We start from the raw sequence: 20,041 nt of genomic DNA, 5'->3' as shown, positions 1-20,041 counted from the left end.
TATTTGTATAGAACATTTTAACAATGAGGCATTTCAAAGTGCTTCACACGAAACATAAAAGGCATCAAGACAAAATGAAAAAGCAGCAATAAAAAGACATTTCAATACAATTAAAAAGAGTAAAACAGAAAATAAAGAGAAAAAAACAGGAGAATAAAAGTTATAGTGCAATATAAGATATTTATGAAAATGTATTTTGACCCTAACCCATTCAGTGCTTTATAAAACAGCAACAGTAGTGCACAGAGGTTTACATTGTACATTCACTGAATTAAATGGTTGTGTTGATGGGTATTATTATTATTATTGGATACTTTCCAGAGCACTGTTGATGTGCCCTGGTTGCTGTTGAGACGAACTTTTGGGTGAGTTTGTTCAGTGGAGCAGTTCAGGCCAGATGCCCCAGCATGGCAGAGCTGGCTGCACCGTGCCCACAGGCTGCAGGGTCAAACTGTGCACTGGTGCTCCCTCTGCTTCTCATCAGGACCATGACAGATGAAGCTCTGTTCAGGCAAATTTTCTGCTGCTCTGACTCTGCCTTCTGTCCGGACTCATTAGTAATGCAGTGATGAAGAACGAGGCCATCGGAGGGAAAGGAAAAGTTTGGTTCTTTCTTTCTTTGAGCTTGTTTTGTAATTGGCCGTAGGGGGAAGGCTAAAAGGGCATTTGGTGTCTTTCTTTGCTGTAAAAAACTGCTCTAATAAATCTTTGCTGCAGCCTGGTCTACACAACAATGCAGGAACAACACTGTGCGTGACAGTTGTCTGTATTTTGTAACCTTTTTCATTTAAACTCAGCTGCACTGCATGCTTTATTGTCAATGTCACCATGGCCAGATTGACCTGCTGGGGGCACCCTAAGGCAAACGTGAGCTCATGGGCCCTTATTAACCCATCCATGCCCACTCCCTTCCTCCCCCTCTGTGCATTCTGTTGTTCCTGTGCAGGATAACCACACGTCCAAAGAATTTCTTTAAAAAAATGTTTTAAAGATTAATTGGGGTATTTTATTTAACAGTGACAGCAGAGAAAGACATGCAGCAAAGGGCCCAGGCAGACCTTGACAGGTGGTACTTACTCCACCAGGTGAGTTTTTCCGTAACAGCTCAAAGTTACATTAAACACTGAAAAAAAATCTATCTGCACAAATGTAGTTCCTCATACAATTCTGCAGACAAAATTGAACAAAACTACTTTTGATATAACTGCAATGACCATGACACTATAAAATCATATTATAGATTACATATCCTAATTGATTTGTTATTTAAAATGATGTATTATCTGAGGCAAGCAGCAGAATGTCTGTGCCATCTGGTTCTAATGGATTTTTAGAAACAGTGGAAGCCTATTACTTCTTGAGATAAGGGAAACCTGCAGCTCAGTGGCCTTATACTTGGCATGGACTTTAATAGGAATAAAAAAAAAAAAACATTGCTATTTTAGCTCAGCAGCAGTTGCTGAGGGAAGGGAAACTGTTACTCATGTGTTCTCTCAACACACATCTTCCCAATGTATTCCAAGGCTGGACGCAGCAACCTTTTAGTCACAAGCCCAATTCTCAATCTCCCTCTCGCTCACTCTCACAATTCAAATTCCCTCTAGCTTCTGACCAGTGGCTGTGGAAATGAAGTTAGAAATGGGGTCTTTCTGCTCCACTGTCCTCTTCCTCACCAGTGGGAACAGTGAGGTTGATAATATGACAGCTGACTCGTGATCACAGGGTGGAGGAGTGCAGGAGTGTGAAGGAAGACGGGTTGTTAAATATGCTTAGCAAACAGTTTTGTGAACTGGCAGCACACTAAAAAACTACAGAGTGTGAAAACTTCCCTATGGATGCCTCTCTATGCCAGACTGATCATAAATAATCCAGGAGGATAAATGGAAACTGACAAGGACTAAATTGCACAGAGGTAGTTAAAGGTTGTGTTGGTGAAAAACAAGGCCATTGATGTGACAGGGCTGTAATTTCAGGGTATGATCAGGGCAACATAAGAAGGCAGGAAATACAGAGGGGTAATGATCATGAAGGATAAAAATGCTTAATCGTGGCTGAGAAATCTTGTTTTGGTTTGTGCTGCCGAGACCATCAGTCGCATATTGATCTGCAGCTCCATCTTTAATACAGGAGGTCCAGGAGTTTTGCTCAGATACTCAAAAGAGAAAACAAGCCTGAAAAAGGCAGCAACAAGCCCAGGCAGAGCAGCAGATGAAAGGAATATGGGAGGGGATTTGTGACTGCCTCTGCCTGCCAGCATTTATACTGAATGTCACCTGGAATTGATTCAATTTTAATTCAATCTTATCTGGAATGCAGTCCGTACAGTGCAGTGTTTTCCCAAAGGCTGTCTGATGACCTCTGCAGCAGCAGTGGGAGGGGGTTCCAATAACTCACCATCTAGTGTAAGTTAATAGTTTTAATATTAGCCAAAAAGCCAGCATGTTTATCTGAGATGTAGGCCTCTTGTGTGTCTGAGTGTGGGGAGAAGAGAATTCCGAGGAAGGTGCGAAGCATATTCAAAATGTATAATAATGTTTGTGGTCATTAAAACCTGCTTTTACATGGTGGTATTATGTGAAAAAATTAGATTTTTTTTTTGCCTGGGGTTATACAATCACTATACCTGCTCAATGTCGTGATGTCTGGCAGCCATCGCCAATGGACGACGGCATCTATCAGCCCAACCCAATCTGGTTGTCTTTTCATTTTGTGTGACCACAGACAAATGACCTTCTGAATGAGGCAGGTGCAGATGCACAGGGACACAAATGAAACCAGAATTTCTGAGCTGTGTTCCAAAAGTAAGAAAAGAAAAAATCATATTGACATTTGTAAGCTGCTTTCAATAAAAACCTCAGCAAACACACCGTACACGACCTGCTCAGCAGCAAACAGCAGACATTTAGGGACTAGCTGGTGAACACAGTGGAGCATTTAGCAGTGAAAGAGCCGGGACAGGATGGAGGAGCTGGCAGAGGCCAAAAACAGAGCTCAGAGAGAAAAAATATAAGACTCACATTCATCAGGTGACACAAACACCACTCCACATGACTGCTAATGTTGCTCTGTGTCTGTGCAAATACTGCAGGGAACTGTTTGCTATCACATTAGCTATTCATAGTTTTCAGTCACGTGACATGCGCGGTAACCTGGAGGGCAAAACAACAGACCAACACTGCAACTCCCCCGTAGAGACGCCGCAAAAGCAGTCCAATTTTATTTGGATCACCTCTCAACTTAAGAAAAACAAAGATATGAACACAAACTGCAAGTGTTGGGCATATCTGATCCACATAACGTTCGACCGTTAAAAACCGCCAGTTGTAATGTTTACTTTTACATTCTGGGGAATCCCTCACCTAACACAGCCCAGGCTTGTCTCCTCCTCAATTAATAAATCCAAAAGCACAACAACCATCCAGCATTTTGGCAACGCAAACAGTAGGCTAACAAACTCAAAGTAACAGTGTATCACTTGCATATTGGTTGGCAGGCAGCGGAAAACAACGTCTTCTTTGCCCTCCAAGGGAGCGTTTTCTTTGGAATGTGACGTCACGTGAAAACTATGAATACCAACTTTATGAGAATGTTGTATTTTAATATTTCTGTTAACAGCATTTAAGAACCACCATTTCTAACAAGCCAAAGACCCAACATAAGTGACACATTGTGATCAGATGTCCCAAAAAGAGGCCAAATGAAGAAAATATGGGAGAAAAAATGTTGATGATGTATATTACAAGTGCTGTATTGCCAGTAAAACTTCATTGGGAGCTGTGCTTTTTGAACAATAACAAGTTCAACACTGGTAGAACTGACAGTGACATGCTTTCTGCACTTGGCGGCAGAACAGTCTGAGTAATGCTCTGTATCCAAGCAAGTCAAATGAATACAAAACAAAGATTTACAGTATGCTCACAGAGGCTGGAAATGTCAACATCATCACCCTGGGTAGCAATGTCATGTGCAAGTAGCTAATTCTGCCTCTATCACTGAGTGTAGAAAAATCATGACTGACATACATCAATACCATGAGACCCACATGTCAAACAGATAGTGTAACAGGTACTGACATCACCACTTATGTGGAAGTCACCTGAAGCTCCCCCCCCAGGATACAACAGCTGTATCAAGTCTGCCCCAGGACCTGCTACCTTCTGCGACCGTGTCAATCCAGATGCTGCCCTGAGAAGCTGATTCCACCTGAACGAGCAGAACAATCCTCCTCAGCAGCTCCTAACCCCTTACTGACTCCAGGCACACTGACTGGAGGTTTGAAACACTTTAGTGACAAATTAGAAGTGTGTCAGTATATAAAAGCAGTCTAATATGCTGTCTGAGAGGGGGCAGATGCTGATGGAGGAAATCTTTATTTTATTCTAAATGTGCTGTGTAAGGTCTGTAAGGAAGAAAGTAAATGGCTGCCCTAGTGGAACTTATTATAAACTGTAAAACATCACTCCCAGTTCTGATGTATTCTAGTGCCTCAAACACTTATCACTTTACAGTAGAAATCATGTGGTGGTAGAGGCAGGGGTAAAACCATATCTAATGTTATTGTTTATGTTAAATACCTTTATGGTTTTACAGAAAAAACATCATTTTGAATGTTCATATTGCAAATGCTCATATTCCACAGGCACACGCTGTCTCCAATTGTGGCCAACACAGTCCCATCTGTCATTTGAACACTCCCTATGTTACGCCATGACAGTTAATTATGGGTTAACCTTTGCAGTGCAACTACCCTGCTGTGAGTTTAAAGTGAAAAAACAGACGTCTCCACACATCCAAGAAGGTCATGGCCAAATATCTCGGCATCAAGCTGGACATTAAACTCAGCCTTGACCAGCATACAAAGGACATTCAGAAAAGGAGCCATCAAAGCCCATCAGCCATCCGTAAACCCAGAGGACTCCATGAAAGGGGTGACTTGCTAGGGAACTACGAGTTTCATTTTCATGTACCTCTTGTATTCTGTCTGTCACTGGTGTGTGACGACAATAAAGTATAACTATTTACAATTGTTGTTTGTTACATTACTGTGTCAATGCATTCTTTTTACATTAAAATATGTTTAGCTTTATAGTTTCCAGTTTAATTATAATATAAATTTTCATCATTATAATCCATTCTGGTAATCAGTTGTATATAAAAAGCCCCTCAACATGTACAGGGTTGCAGGAGTAAGCAGATGAGACCACTCTGAGTGGACCAAAGAAACAAGTAGACAGCCTGGCCCTGGTCTGCCATATCAGGAACTGCGTCAGTGTCTTTACCTGCTTGGAGTCCATTTCGTGGATAGGTGCATCAGAGAAGCAGTGGTGATGGAAGAGGCCCATCTTCTGGTTGAGCAGGCAGTGGACAACATGGGCCCTCGCGTTCTGCCACTTAACGAGGCGGATCAGCTCACGATTCAGAGAGGCGCCCAGGTCCACAGACCAGTTATAGCTGTACAGAGTCACCTAAAGCAATGATGGTTACCACATGAAATATGACAAGACAAAAACACCCGACACTTGCATTTACAATTCAGAATATAGTTATTCCATTTGAAGTAACTCCCGCAATGATACAATGTATTCACAATGAGGCTTGATCTTATCTCCATCTTGTTAAGAGCTGGTCAGAGGTTACCAGGACCGGTTCAGAAAAAAAATTCCTATTTATGCAAATAGTTTTGTCCAGGTTATCTTAGACCTCGCTGTCATTTTCAGGCACAATTTCTTGTTGCACCAATGAAAACTGTTACACTTATCATCCCGTTTATGGTTCCCTTATTAAGTCTATACAGTGAGCTGACCGCAGGACGCTCGGTTATAATACCATCACACTATTCTCTGCATCTTAAAGAAAACGGGGACTATACTATACAAAACCATGTTGGATACATCTTTATAAAATACGGAGACTATAATATACAAAAAAACTGTCCTCTGTCCTACAGTCCCTGTTCCCCACCCACTTGCCCCTAGACACACCTGGTGGAGATCTGTTCTCTCACAACGATGTACTTATATCCACCTGTATCAAAAGCATGTTAACACTAGAGCAGTACAGGCGTCACAGACATTTATTTCCATTATGTCACGACTGCACCTAAGATAAGACGAGACGTCTCGACTGGAAACTGTCTCCATTTAATAACTGATTCAGTTATAAATATGAATTAGCCAAGGTTGTTTATCTACCTGGTGCTTTGCTTCTGCCCTTTAATATGGTAGTTCTCAAAGAATAAATCTCATAGACAACCTGGACAAATACCTACATGCATGCTGACATTCTACTAGGGGCATTGAAGCTACCATTAAATGGACCAGAGGACCAATGGGAGATCCAGTGTGTTTAATAAAGCTGTAATTCAGTGGTCACAGATGTACTCAGAGCTCAAACAAACATGACCTTTTGAATTTGTAAGAACTCTGTCTTGTTCTCTGCTTGGCCTGAGGGATTTCCACAATACAGATGCTTCTATAGGCCAAGTCACCTTTTTGTCCAGGATGCTGATGAAGAGGAACCTCTGGCGGGGAGCCAGTCCTGCCCCGGCCTGGCTAGGACTGAACCAGTCACTCTGCTCCAGAGCCTCGAAGCGCTGGAAACCTTTATGAGCTGGACAGGATAGAGAGAAAAGCATTATGAATCAAAGCCAGACAGCACGCCATGTCAAGTCCTTTCACACAGACTCCCGACTTCTTTCATCCGCTCTTTACCCAACTGTAGGATTACAGTCCATGGACAGCACCACGACTTGAGATCAACCTCTTACATGTAATTATTTTGATTTGTACATTTACTGGGGAACTGCTCAGTGGATCTTTATAAGCTCAAATGCACAAGTTACCCAGTGTTTTGGCTCAAAAATGGGTGAAAGCTTTACCTATTTTAGGTACAACATTAATGCTGGTCTAGAAATTTTGTAGGAAATAAACATTTAATCAACCTGATAATCAGAAAACATGGAGATGTATTCTTGTGCAGGATATTATTCAGATTCCAGTATCATTCTATATGTTGGGGACATGATATCTTAGCTGGAAGAAAACAGAAAATGTTAATGTCTCTAGTCAATTGCTAGAGACTTCAACTTACAGAAGATTGAATCTCTACTTCAACTCTTTTAAACCAAGAGGGAAATACATTTTTTCCTAGCAGCTGTGGGGATACTTCTTACTGCACTATAACATATATGCCTTTATAATAGTCTTGTCCACGTCTATTTTATTTAATTATATCCTTTTTTAAATGTACTTTATTTTGTCTTTTAAAGTGACAGTCAGCGCCAGTTAAGACTTTATAAACCTCCCACTGACCTGTGCGCCCAAATTACTGTTCATATTGACACACTCTAAGAGGCAGAGGGTGTGGGTGGAGAGGGCGTGTCCCTGCCTCTCCAGGGCCGCACTTCAGTGTGGTGCAGAGGCTGACTATGTTTAGCACTATGCCCCCTGCACCCATGTGAAAGCTGCACCTATCTTCTAAAATATTTCCGAATTGGTGGACATGTATCAATATAACAACATATCAAACAAAATCCTTTAATTCACTTGTCTGTGTTTTGTGTCGCGCACACCTTAATTTCCAAAAACAGGGCCTAAAATCTTTTTTTAATGCCTTATGTAAAGATTTTGATTGTCTTTGTGTTTGAAAGCTACACTGCCTTTTGTCTACTTTTAAACTACATACTGTTTGTTGTTTGTTAATATATAATAATGAAAATCAAAAATATATATTTAGCACTTTATTTCTCTAAGCAACATGTAAAACATCCCATCAGCATTATTGTGTTAAGCTGAAAGGCAAACTTACGTGTGAACCTATTTAGCACTGGGATGTTTTCTTCATCTGAACTGTCTTCTGCAGGCAAACAGAGATGGTACAAACAGCAAGGCGGCATGGACAGTGAAACACAGCTCCACACAAACTGATGTAAGCAGACACTTGCAAAATAACAGTTATGTTAGACAGCTGCTAGCATGGACAGAGAAACACAGAATCAAAGAGCAGCAGCAAGGGGAGCATGTTGAAAGCTTGGGAGCAAAACACTCATGCGTGGACCTCCTTCTCTACAGGTTTAAACAGGTGTTAGCAACATGCTGCTGATAGAAATGTATATCTTTTCATGAACATTAATCAACATCAGCTCCTTTGGATAGCTTATGGTGACAATCACATACTGTGATCTTAACAGTAAAATTTAGTTTCTTTTCTATACCATCAAAGTGTTCCCTTGGAATCTGAAGTCTATATTTACATTCCCTTCATAATCCTGGTAGACTAGGAAAACAAAACCAAATTGTTTTTTGAGAGAAGGCAATAGTGAACTACAAGCACTGAAAAACAAACATCCATTTACAAAGCTTTAAATCTTAAAGCAACATTATGTTGGAATTTTATCTTAAACAGCTTCAAAATCATTTTGATACACTGATAAATCATCGGGACACTGGCTCGCAGTGTCAGCTACTGTGCTGTGTAACTGAGTTGAAAGGATGCAGGACAGATGCCAAGCTGGCATTCTTTCTGTTGGACTAGGGCTGGGCAATCAAGCGATAATGAAAATTATCATTATGGTTTATTATTGAGCGGGCAACATAACCGGGCTCAGCACCCTCTATAGACATAACATTAGCTAATGGCAGAGGCAAAAAGACCAAAGAGGAACTACACCATTTATGTTATAAAGTCATCTACCAGGAATTTGCACTTGTACATTGGAGTACTGCATTGTACATTGATTGGCCACCGCAAAAGTTGAGAAAGGTTCAGAGATTTTTGTTGAAAGAACATTTTTATTATTTTGTTTTGTTTTTTCAGCCTGGATCCATACCCTTGCTGTGCCACCACAGAGGTCTCAATAAAATGAATAAGGAGGCTGCATTTTCCACACATTGCTAACGGGCCCTTCAATCCTGGTTTTGTGTGTCTGGATGAAGTCTTCTCCATAGCTTAAGCATGACGGATCAAGGGTATTCTAGTACTAAGCTGAAGCTCATTGTTTCAGGTTTTTAAAAAGCAGTAGACTAGTTAAACAAAAAATGCCTCCACTAACAAATGGCTATAAGAACAATGGGTAAAGTCTGTAAAAGAGCTGATGAGAGTTATTTCCAAATGAAAAGGTTTGTAACTCTGCCAGAACATAATCTGATACTCTAACATCGTCCAGGAAACTCCTGTGTTTTTTATTTATGTCTGAATAGGTAACAATCTTGTTAAATTAAGTATTTGTTAGCTTCTTAGTCACCCTGGTCATGGACATCTAAAAGTTCAAATTCATTTACTGTTACCTTTGAATTAGTACTTCTAGTTACTTCTTAATTCTTAGTCTTTAAATGCTACTTACAAACTGCAAAAACAGAAGTAAACAGTCATAAGCAGTATTTCAAAACCTAACCGACTATAGATGATGTTGTGCCTTTATGAATTGTTAATCATTGATTGGGTTGCATTGTGTATGCTGTACAGTAGGCTGTGCAGAGTAGATGACCGCTGTGAATGTTTACAGACACTGGATTTAGTAGTTACCTTGCTCTGTGCTACAGTGCCACTGATGGAAGTTGCGACCAATGAGAATGAAGCTCCTTGTAGTGCCTGGAGGCTGTCTGAGGTTCTGGACCAGAGGGAATGGTACAAACATGTCTCCAGATGGGGGACAGCTAAAGAGAAGTTTAAGAAAGGGAGAAAACTCATTATTATATGACACAGTTGTAACACAATGCTGGTCTGAGATATTAAGGACACTGAGATGTACAGGTGAGAGGATGAAGGGCTGTCAGGCAGAGATCCTGCACATACGGGCAACAGTGTTTTTTACGATTGTATTCCTTTTTTCTCCTGATGTGGAATATCCCATTCCCTCTGGAATGTGTCTGCTGACTCTACTGTTGGTGTCTGGAGGACTGAGAACAGATATGTCCTACCTCAACCAACCAGTAGGAGTCACTAGTATAGCGAGAAGGATGTAATACCTCACAGGCAACCACACGCCGTGTTGGGCTGCGGTCGAAAAGTCAAAAAAATCTCCTTTTCTAACCTCCTTTCCTTGACCTCGATGGAAAACGTCACGAGGTCAAGGAAAGATGCAAAGGAGAATTCATAAGGAAGAGTACCTCAGGGCTCAGAGAATACAACTGCTCTTTTCTAAGCGTCGTAATTATGCGCCTGCAGATGTTACTGACGTGGCCTGCTGTGATTAAACTACAATGTTCTGAAGATGGACTACAAAAAGCTCATCTTTGACACTGCGCCCCATGTTGTTGTAATGCAGGCCATCTAAAGGTGGACAGCATCGTGGAATATATTACCTAATAACCAAGATAGCAAAAAGGCAGATAAGGTAGCCTACCAGTCACTAAATAATGGACAGAGTTGTCACATTGAGAATGCTTGCTCACACTCACCCTCCTGCCCACCCATATTTATCAATTGTATGTAAATAAAGTTTTTCCCACAGAATGACAGCGTAACTGTACCGAGAGAGAGAGAAAGAGAGCGACGGGGTGAGAGGAGATGCTGAGAGAATATACGCGCTGCGCGGAGCTCTGTGATCAAATGCGATTTTACCCATTTTAAATAGTAACAAAATCAATGGAAAATCAGCGTTGATAATGTGGCAGGCCGCCACAAATAAATCAGTGTGTGGGAAACGCCTACTGTAGAAGTTATCCAGCTTGATCTTTGCCTTTATGAAGGCGAAGGTGTCAGCATCTGTGACTGAAGTAAAATTAATTTGAATCAGAATGAAGGCTGCAGTACATAACGTGAGGCTACACGCTGCAACATTATCCTGACTTTGATCAGGTTACAAGACCAGTAACAGCTCACATGGGTCTCAGTTACTGTTGACAGTTTAAGATATATGCATATTAGCAAGTTATGGCATAAGAGAGAAAAGGCTTAATAGCCAATGGTAACTTACATGGTGATCAACATCCTTTATCCGTCATGGTTGGTGATTTCTTTATTTATTGTTGTAGAAAATACTTTTTTTTAATGCTTATTTCAACAACCCGAAACATAAAACGGTGTTGAAACAGTATCAGATTACAAAAAAGCCAAAAGAAAACAAACCAAAAGAAAGAAGGTAATTGTGAGTCTTATTAAAGTATCATAATGTGCTTCTGTATTGCAAGGATTTTGCTAAATGTGGTTGATGGATTTTATCCTTTGAGTTTGAGAACGCGCGCCGCTTTAAATGTTGCCGCTGCAAGGAATTGTGGGACGGCATTATCTCCTTTCCTTTCATAAAGGATGGTGCGGTGTACCTTATGCTAAAGGAGATATGAAAGGAAGCACTGAGGCTCCTTTCCTTAGCTTTTAGAGAATCGACCAGCTCTTATCATGGCTGCCACTGTAATACTTCCAGTTCACTTCACTTAGTGAGGAACCTTCTTAAGCAAAAAAGACTTTTTGAACGCAGCCTCGCAACCAGACACCCACAAAGTAGACATCTTATAGTATGACCAGTATCCCCTGAATTTGTTAAAGTAATGTAAATGCTCCGTACTTGTATAGCGCCTTTCTAGTCTTTTCGACCACTCAAAGTGCTTTTACACTACATCTGCATTCACCCACATTCATTCTAAGTGCTCAAACAGAACTAACATTCACCCACATTCATTCACTGAGCCTAAGTGCTCAAACAGAAACTAACGTTCACACACATTCATACACTGGCGGAACAGCCGCCAGGGGCAATTCGGGGTTCAGTATCTTGCCCAAGGACACTTTGACACGCAGCCTGGGGGAGCCGGGAGCTGTCTTTTCACAGGCTCAGCATTCCCTGTTCTATACTGAACAATAGTTAATATTACTTTCTAGAATTTCTATCTAGAACAAAAATATACTGAAAATCCTTTAACGATGTATTAACAAATGTAACTGAAATTCAATTTGTGAATCAGCACTATGGAGACTATAGAGTCTAAATGAGTTAACTTCAATTATAGCGGCACCTGTAAATTTTGTGTGCAAGTCTTTCGACACATTTTCAACAAACTGTGTAACTTTAGTGTCTAAACCACTTTAACAGAAATGGCCTATAGATCAGTCTCTTTTCAAATAAGGAATGAAGATTATTCTAAAGATGTATGATGACTGGACAAATGGTCATTGAGTTATGGCCATTTTCCACAACATGTGGGTACCAGAACCGGGCGAGTGGGCAACTGAACTAGGCTCAGCAGCCTCCCACTGAACACTGCCACGGGACAGAACACAGCCTCAGAGACCAATGGAAGCCAGTTAACGACAGGAAATACAGTACGGATGGGATTTACATCGGGTGGGAGCGAGAGGGAGGCCGGGCATCAGAGAGGCAGCGACAGCGTGTAAAGCCAGAATATTTTCACATCTAACTTCTTGCCAAACCAGAGGTGATGATTGTTGGAACAGTGGACCAAGACAGTTTTAGTGAGTTTTATTGATGTGTGTTTCTTAAAGGCGACACCAGTGGTTCTCCGTGTTTATACTTGCTGTCCATCGCTTTTTTGTGACTAGTTAGGTTTTATCTGAAGCATCACAAACTTTTCTTGACGCCTTTTTTTTTGTTTTTCCCGCTACAGGGTCTGCCATACTCCTAGCTGCTGTAGCTGCTCCATCGCTACAGTTGCTCCAGAGCCATGGAGAGACAGTTGCATCATTTTTTTGATTTTGTACAGCAATGGCAGAAAGTGGAGCCACATGGCTCTGGGTTGCTTCTCCATCAGGTCTGGGAAACCAGTCAATGCTGGTTGACGTAAAAAGCATCACTACTGGCGTGCCAGCGTCACCACAGACACCAGGTTTAAAACTCCAGTATTCTGTAAATACAGAGAGATTTACCTTGTGGTAAGAGGCTTAATCAGCACTGTGTAAACTCGTTGGGCGAGGCCTTGAATTTAACAGACACTCATTTATATGTAAATGCTAAGAGAACTAAAAACAAAGTGCTGCTTAGCAACGTCACAGAAATTGTTGATTACTTCCCATAATTTTTGATAATGAGCAAGCTACTTGATAGCTTACGTACACTGACACGGACACACACACAACAAGACAGTGTTGCACTGTTACCACCAGTGGGTCTTCACTGTCATTTAAAGAGGAGGAGATGAAAGAAACTGAAATGACAGTTGGCTTGTAAATGATAAAACCTATTAAAATTTCAGCTGAAGAGTAAAGAAAGCGTAGGTGATATGTACAGGCTTAAATGTCAGATGAATTGGAAATCATAAAAAGGCTGTTGAAGTCAGTTTTTCTGCGGCTAGGTGAGATCATTCAAACATGGATACTATACAACAGCAATCAATTATATAATGAAGTAAATACCACAGCAGTATGTGGCAGTGTTACTTTTCCATGATTCTCAAAAACAGAGGAGGTAGTAAGTCAATCCTGAGAACACAATATGACAATATGACAGTTTCAGAAATTGATCAAAAGCAGCTCACCTTGTCTTCTCAAATGCCTTCACTGTTGTATCACTGGCCAGAGAACTGACCAAATTCACAATCTCTGCCAAGATGGAAGGTAGCAGGAAGTGTGAAGCAATTTCAGCCGTGCACTGTTGTATGGAGTGGCAGCCTGTTCACCAGTAGCCCGGTCATAAGGACAAACAGAGTGAGAGAGTGAGAGGAATACAAAACCTCGTCTTCAGAAGTCTTTCTGATATCAGTTTAACATCCTTGCAGGAAATATGGGAGAATCAACCATCACTTACCAAGTTTAGCCATGAAGGTGATCCATGGCTGGCAGGTGACTTGGTAGATGGGGTGTAGAGTGCCCGCATCGCCCTCTTCCAAATGAGACGCCTGCCTCCTACACAGCCACAAAACAGCCATACTGTATTAGGACACTGCTATTGGCCCCGTAGCACTAAGGGACCAGAGCCGAGTTAACTTAAAAGCTTGCTGATCAACTGTCAATAACAAAGTTATTTCCTGCTCAGGTGCTGTCATTTTTAGCTTTCACAACTGAATTTCAGGCTAGTATTCTAGCGGAACTTCATGACATTGCTAATCCATGCACAAAGGTGCCTTGCTTAACACTGTACTGTGGATATAGACATTCACAAGTTTATACACGGTAGCAATTTGTTCTGGTTATTTAAAACTGAAATATAGAGTTTTAGGCCAATTTTAGCCCAACTGAGAATACATTAATTGTTTTTTTCTGCAACAGCAAACAGATCAGCTCTGTAAATGACATCTCCTGCTCTACCGCTTTAGAAAAACAGTTACCACAAGGGAGACATTTATACTGTTTGTTGTCATGACAGCCTCCTGTCTGTGCACAACACAAAAAGAACCTCACATTTTAAACCACAACCCATTAGAATTGCCATTCTTTTTTTATTTGAAAGTGACATTGTTGACTGATCAACTTTATATAAAGTGTAACTTTATATATAATAAATAAAACCCGACAGTACATGTGGCTAAAAGTAAAAAACAAGAACAAACAAGAGAAAAACTGTACTGCTAATGTCAGTTTGCAGATGATTTGATGTAATAGCTAATCATCTGCAGCACTTTTTAACATTGAAAACCTGCATTCATTGATGTTTTGGCCACTTGTTGGCAGCGCAACAAACTATAAACACAACATGGACATGTTATCACTTTATAAGGTTGATTTGACAAACATGTTATAGGCATTTACTTACTTAAACATCCATCAGAAACAGAGCAGCATTGTTGTTATTTCGTCGTTTTTTGAGTCGTGTTTGTGTAAAGTCCAATATTCCCTATCATTCTAGCTCTGTTTTGGTCTCAGCTCTTTAGTGAATATCAGACTATTAAACTGATAATTGCTCCACTATGTATACTGCAGCTAGACTCTAAATATGTCATTCATTCGGTTGCTGGAAACGTAGTGTTGACTGGGTTTTCTCCCAGCTGCTCACTGCTGCTGAAAACGAGACAGACGACCCAGAGAGACTGAACCCAAACAGTAAAGTTGTGGGTCATGGAACCAAAATAACGAGCTAATGCTGGACAGGCAGGCTGCCAAGGTATGTGATAATCCTCTGTGGGTTCTTCACCCCTTTCACAATGCATTGCACTGTCCCAGGACCCATTGTTCTTTATAAAATGCACTGATCAGTTAGTTTAGATGCAGAATGGTGTCGTCCCTTTCCCAAAACACTGATAACGAAAGTGTCTTTCCCTGTAAGCTGCAGCTAACAGCAAAAGTTTGTTTACATTGTGTGTCCTTGTTCCCAATGACTCAGCTGTCAATCAAACATGTTCACTGCCCTGCCCACTAACAGGTTTGGAGATATTTCTGATGTATCCCGTTTCAGTAATAGAAAAAAATCCATTAAATTTGGAAATCCTTTTAAGTAATTGGAAAAAGGGGTGACCTATTTGTGATTCCAGTCAAGTCTTTGCAGTTTTAGTATTTATTTGTAATAATACAATGCAATGCTTTTAGTGATATAGTTTCGGATCTACCCCACCTCTGGGCCTGCTCCAGCTCCACAGCCATAGCTTTCTCCTGCTCCACTGCTGCTTTACGTTCTCCGTTTTGTGTCTTCGTCGTGCTGCTCGACCCTCCTCTCCTTTTTCTTGCACTATGTCGTCAGTTGTCTTTGGGCTCCCGAGCTCTGATGAGTCTGGCTTACTCTGTAAGGTGGAAAGGAAATGCTTAACAAGGCGCAGGTTGTACGCAGGCTCATATGGAATAAAAAGCGTAAAACAGATCCAGACTTGCCACAAAGATAAAGGATAAGTTTGGTAACAACAATCTGATCCTGTCAGTGACAAATACAAACCCATTAGTGGACAGACTTTGACAGGGCGCAGTCGCCTGCAAGAATTCTGTTGCAGACCTGTTTTATCCTGCTGACTGCAGCGCACTCACTCATTACTAGACCAACTTCCTAAAATGTTGTCCCAATTAGTCCCATAGACACCAAAACATGGGAAAATAGCTTTAAAAAATATCAATGTTACCCTTTAATGCAAATTTAATCTAAACCTCACAAGTAGCCACTGAATTCTTTGCAAAGGGAAAAGCTGGAGGCATGTGGTTCAAATTTTCTATTGTGTATATAATGTCATCAGAGCATCACAATGGGTTGGGTGTGAAGATACAAGGCAAACAATTCAAAGCACTATCTGAGCCCTTAAACCTAACTGAGAATCTAATCAAGGAACACTTTCATTCCATTTAGAGGTCAAGACATTTTGGTTAGTTGGTTTTAAATTATTAAAGATGAACAGACATTAGTAGTATTAGAAATGTCTAGAAAACACTGAATAATATTAGTGGGTAGGTGGTTTCAGTTCCATTATTATTTCAGTCAGCAAATGAAAAGAATTCACAGAATAACTGCAGTTTTAATGTAACCCATATTTAATAATATCTGTGGTAATAAAAGTCTGAGTATTGCAATAAATGCTAATGCTAAGAGAACACAGTTCCATGACGAAAACCTTCAGCCTCTGGAGGAACTGACCAGTATGTCCCAGAAGCTCCGGCGAATGCTCTTGCTAGTGGGTGTGGTGGACTCGGGTGTGCTTGTCCCTGTCATGGGGGTGCTTCCCGGAGCTTGGGTTAAGGTGATGGGAGAAGGGCTGGTTTTAAAGACTCTTGTACTACTGCGCTGCCTGGGGCTGTCCTTCACTTCTTTCACCTCAGGAATCAACACTCCTGAAGACACATTTAACAAAGAGAGGACCACAAAAGAGTATCAGACATGTATATTTGAGTGGAGTTCCGCACGGCTCTCTGATCAGCAGTTTGAACTAGAGTTCCACTACTCAACCTGGCAGGTCCCCACCAGTCTAGTTCAGGCCATTGTACTGTTGTGTACAGCTTTGGGTTTGTTTATTCACAAATATATTTTAAGACTTTTCTCTCTTTGTGTATGTCATGTGTTGCATGTACACATGTTAAGGCCTAGTGGGAAGAGAAAGAGTTTAGCCAATGTGCTAACTGAACTGATGTACTTAGTAGTGGATGATAAAGCAAATCTATACTGTTGCTTGGGGTCTAGATGTGGGTTTCCGTCACAGATTTGGTGGGACTGGTCAGGTTCAGTCGAGGCAGGTCTTAAAGGTGCAGGATTGCACTAGGTTCAGGTCATAGTTTTAGATTCGTAGAGAACTAATTTGGACTGATACATTTGAAGAAATAGAAGTATTAACTTTTCCGTGAGATGGACAAGTGACAAAAGCCAAAAATACTCCAATCACACTTCAAAAAACGCCGGGGTTGCACTTTGTCCTTCAGGTTGTTGGACCATGGCTAGTGCAAACGTGTTCCACACATACTTGTAATATACACCACAAAAAGACCTGCATTAATGTTACATAAAAATTAACATAAAATGTTCAGCTATGAACAAAATATGATTAAAGGTTGAATTTAAAATTTCAACAAGATAAGGTTTATTCCCTTTTAATAAACAAGTACTTCTAAATAAATAATACAAATATTTTCACCATATTGTGACCCACTGTGGGCAGACTTAATGTCAACACCCGGGCAACACAGTGCAATCCAATACAATGTAAATATATTTGTTAAGTTTATCTGTTTTGTGTTGGCACTGTGTCAGAGGGAAGTTGATTCATGTGTGTGCTGGGTTACATTATGTTGTAATCTGTTGCTTTTGACCTCACCTGTAGCCTCTTCTTTCTGAGATTTGGATGTGGGGCACAGCACCCCTAGACAAAGAGGATTTGGCAAAACTCTCAGCTCCATGACAACATCACAGAGTGCGTGGCGAAGTGCCCCCTGCAGTTTATCACTTAACTGTAAGGGGCTGACGTTGCCTTGTTCCCAGATGTCAAACTGCACATACAGCTGTGGCTCTGTTTTGAAGACAAGCAGAAATAACACGTGTTTAACGCTCCATACATTCAAATGAAAACAAATGGATGAAAAAAAACATTAAAGTTGCAACACTTAATCACATTGTTTTAGTTCCTAAAAGTGGATCAACTGTAGTTTTAAAATAGATAAAGGCAAGTACATACAGTCGGCATAGGTGTCAGGGGTAGTATTCTGGGGAAAACTGAGGCTGTTACTCGTCTCCACCTTGTCATTTCTGTCAGCAGGATCACGATTATTCTGATTATGATATGTTGATATTTAAAAGCATAGCACAGGGGACTGTCCAGTTAAGTCCACACTTCCAATGACATACCACATAAAAAGTGTCATGCTTTACCTTACACACAGACCTCTTCCACTTCCCTTTGTACAGGCTGATAGAGAAAATATTGTGCTCATCTTTGGAGGGATGACATTGGATTTCTGGCACCAATGTAAACTCTGCCTTCTTACCTTCGGTCCTCTGCTGCTGCACTTTGATCCAACCAGCAACCAGAGTGTTTCATCAAAATTAAGCATCATGCACTTTGAATTTTTTGAATAATCTTTCATTAACATGTCTTCAAACAATATACAATGGCACATACTACTACTTGCCTGCTCACCCTCTCTCTCTCTCTCTTCCCAAATAACTACCATTATACATTCCTCTCTCACCTCTGGTATTGTTCCCTCATCTTTAAAATCAGCTGCAATAACTCCTATACTTAAGAAACCTGGTGCAGACCCCAACAATTTCAACAACTTCCGTCCCATCTCTAACCTACCTTTTCTTTCTAAAATCCTTGAAAAACAGTTGCATCTCAGGTCCATGCACACATGTCTGACAATAACCTCTATGAACTATTCCAATCTGGTTTCCATCCCTGTCATAGCACAGAAACAGCTCAGCATGGCAGCTGATTCCAGACTACTTCTCATAACATCCTCCTTGACAGATTAGTCTCTATTGGTTTCACTGACACACCCTTGGACTGGTTTAAATCATACCTCTCTGGCCACACTCAGTTCATCCAACTCAAACATTTCAAATCAGAGCTATCCCCTGTCACTACCGGTGTTCCCCAGGGCTCTGTCCTGGGGCCCCTTCTGTTCATCATCTAGCTACTTCCTCTTGGCCATATCTTTCATAAATTTAACATCCATTTCCACCGCTATGCGGATGACACCCAGCGAGGTCCTCCCCACCAAACCCACTGACTAAACAGTTTTTTTCTTATCATTAACAACTCCCAAGTTTCCCCCTCCCCTCAGGTCAACAGTCTGGGTGTGATCCTCGATATTACACTTTCATTTCAAGCTCACATTAATAATGTCGGTCGGTCTGCATACTTAACCATATTCCCAGTTAAACACCGCATTGATTTCAAGACTTTGCTCCTGACCTTCAAGGCCATTCACAACCTCGCTCCTCTGTACCTCACTGCCCTTTTTCATATTAACACACCCACCCGTACACTCTTAGTTCTTCTTCTATTCACCTCACTGTAACTCCTACTCATTTGACCACCACGGGGTTCAGAGCCTTCAGCCGGTCTGCCCCTTGACTCTGGAACTTTCTTCCACCAGATATCCGCAACGTTGACTCGCTTTCTATTTTTAAATCCTGCCTGAAAACAGGTCACAGCAATCTTTGTTTCCAATTGTTATGTACACTGATTTTATGCACTGTAATTATAGTTGTTCATTTTATCGATTTATTGCTGTAATGTTTTTTTGTTTTGTGAGGTTACCTTGAGTGTCCAGAAAGGGGCCTATAAATAAAATGTATTATTATTATTAGATGGAGAAATGTATTATGACAGTCACTGTCCCGTAAATTTGAGGATGGCTCTATTTTTAATGCCCAAAAGCAAACACCTGGAATCTTATTTGTTGGGTTTTTTCCCTGTTGCAATAGCAACAACACAGTATGACTATCACTTTCTTTTATTAATAAGCTTCCAAAACTCAGATTTCATTTTGATTTATGGCCCTGTGATGCAGTGTCACTTTGACAAATTTACCTCCAGGAACAAAAACCTTGCAGACTTGTATTCATTGACCAGGAAGATTTACTCGCTCAATTTTTGGGGCATTTAATATCTAGACTTCAAGTTTAATAGCCATACTGTTACCCATAACGAAGCTTGACATTTATGACTGTAATTAATCAAATTTTTTAATTAATGGAGTTTATACAATAAAATGACTCCTGGCACTTGCTGTAACCTTGTAACAT

General features: G+C 40.8%; 1 protein-coding gene across 1 annotated transcript in view; it reads right to left on the bottom strand.

Moving 5' to 3' along the window:
- Positions 1–9,522: 9,522 nt before the first annotated feature.
- LOC119901260 (KICSTOR complex protein SZT2-like) overlaps positions 9,523–20,041 on the bottom strand; it is a 63,773-nt gene continuing 53,254 nt past the window's right edge. The window contains exons 23-28 of the mRNA XM_038716854.1: positions 17,607–17,798; positions 16,439–16,632; positions 15,437–15,602; positions 13,697–13,794; positions 13,428–13,560; positions 9,523–9,653 (exon numbers count right to left, since the gene is read on the bottom strand). Coding sequence (XP_038572782.1) covers positions 13,483–13,560; positions 13,697–13,794; positions 15,437–15,602; positions 16,439–16,632; positions 17,607–17,798 — 728 coding nt within the window. The 3' untranslated portion in view covers positions 9,523–9,653; positions 13,428–13,482. The remainder of the gene's footprint in view (positions 9,654–13,427; positions 13,561–13,696; positions 13,795–15,436; positions 15,603–16,438; positions 16,633–17,606; positions 17,799–20,041) is intronic.

The sequence above is a fragment of the Micropterus salmoides genome, unplaced genomic scaffold, assembly GCF_014851395.1.
Source record: "Micropterus salmoides isolate LMB-PRFRI ecotype aquatic unplaced genomic scaffold, ASM1485139v1 Ms_hic_scaffold_13, whole genome shotgun sequence".
In the NCBI taxonomy this organism is placed as follows: domain Eukaryota; kingdom Metazoa; phylum Chordata; class Actinopteri; order Centrarchiformes; family Centrarchidae; genus Micropterus; species Micropterus salmoides.
The sequence above is the reverse complement of the archived record's forward strand: the minus strand, read 5'-3'. Positions and strand labels throughout refer to the sequence as shown.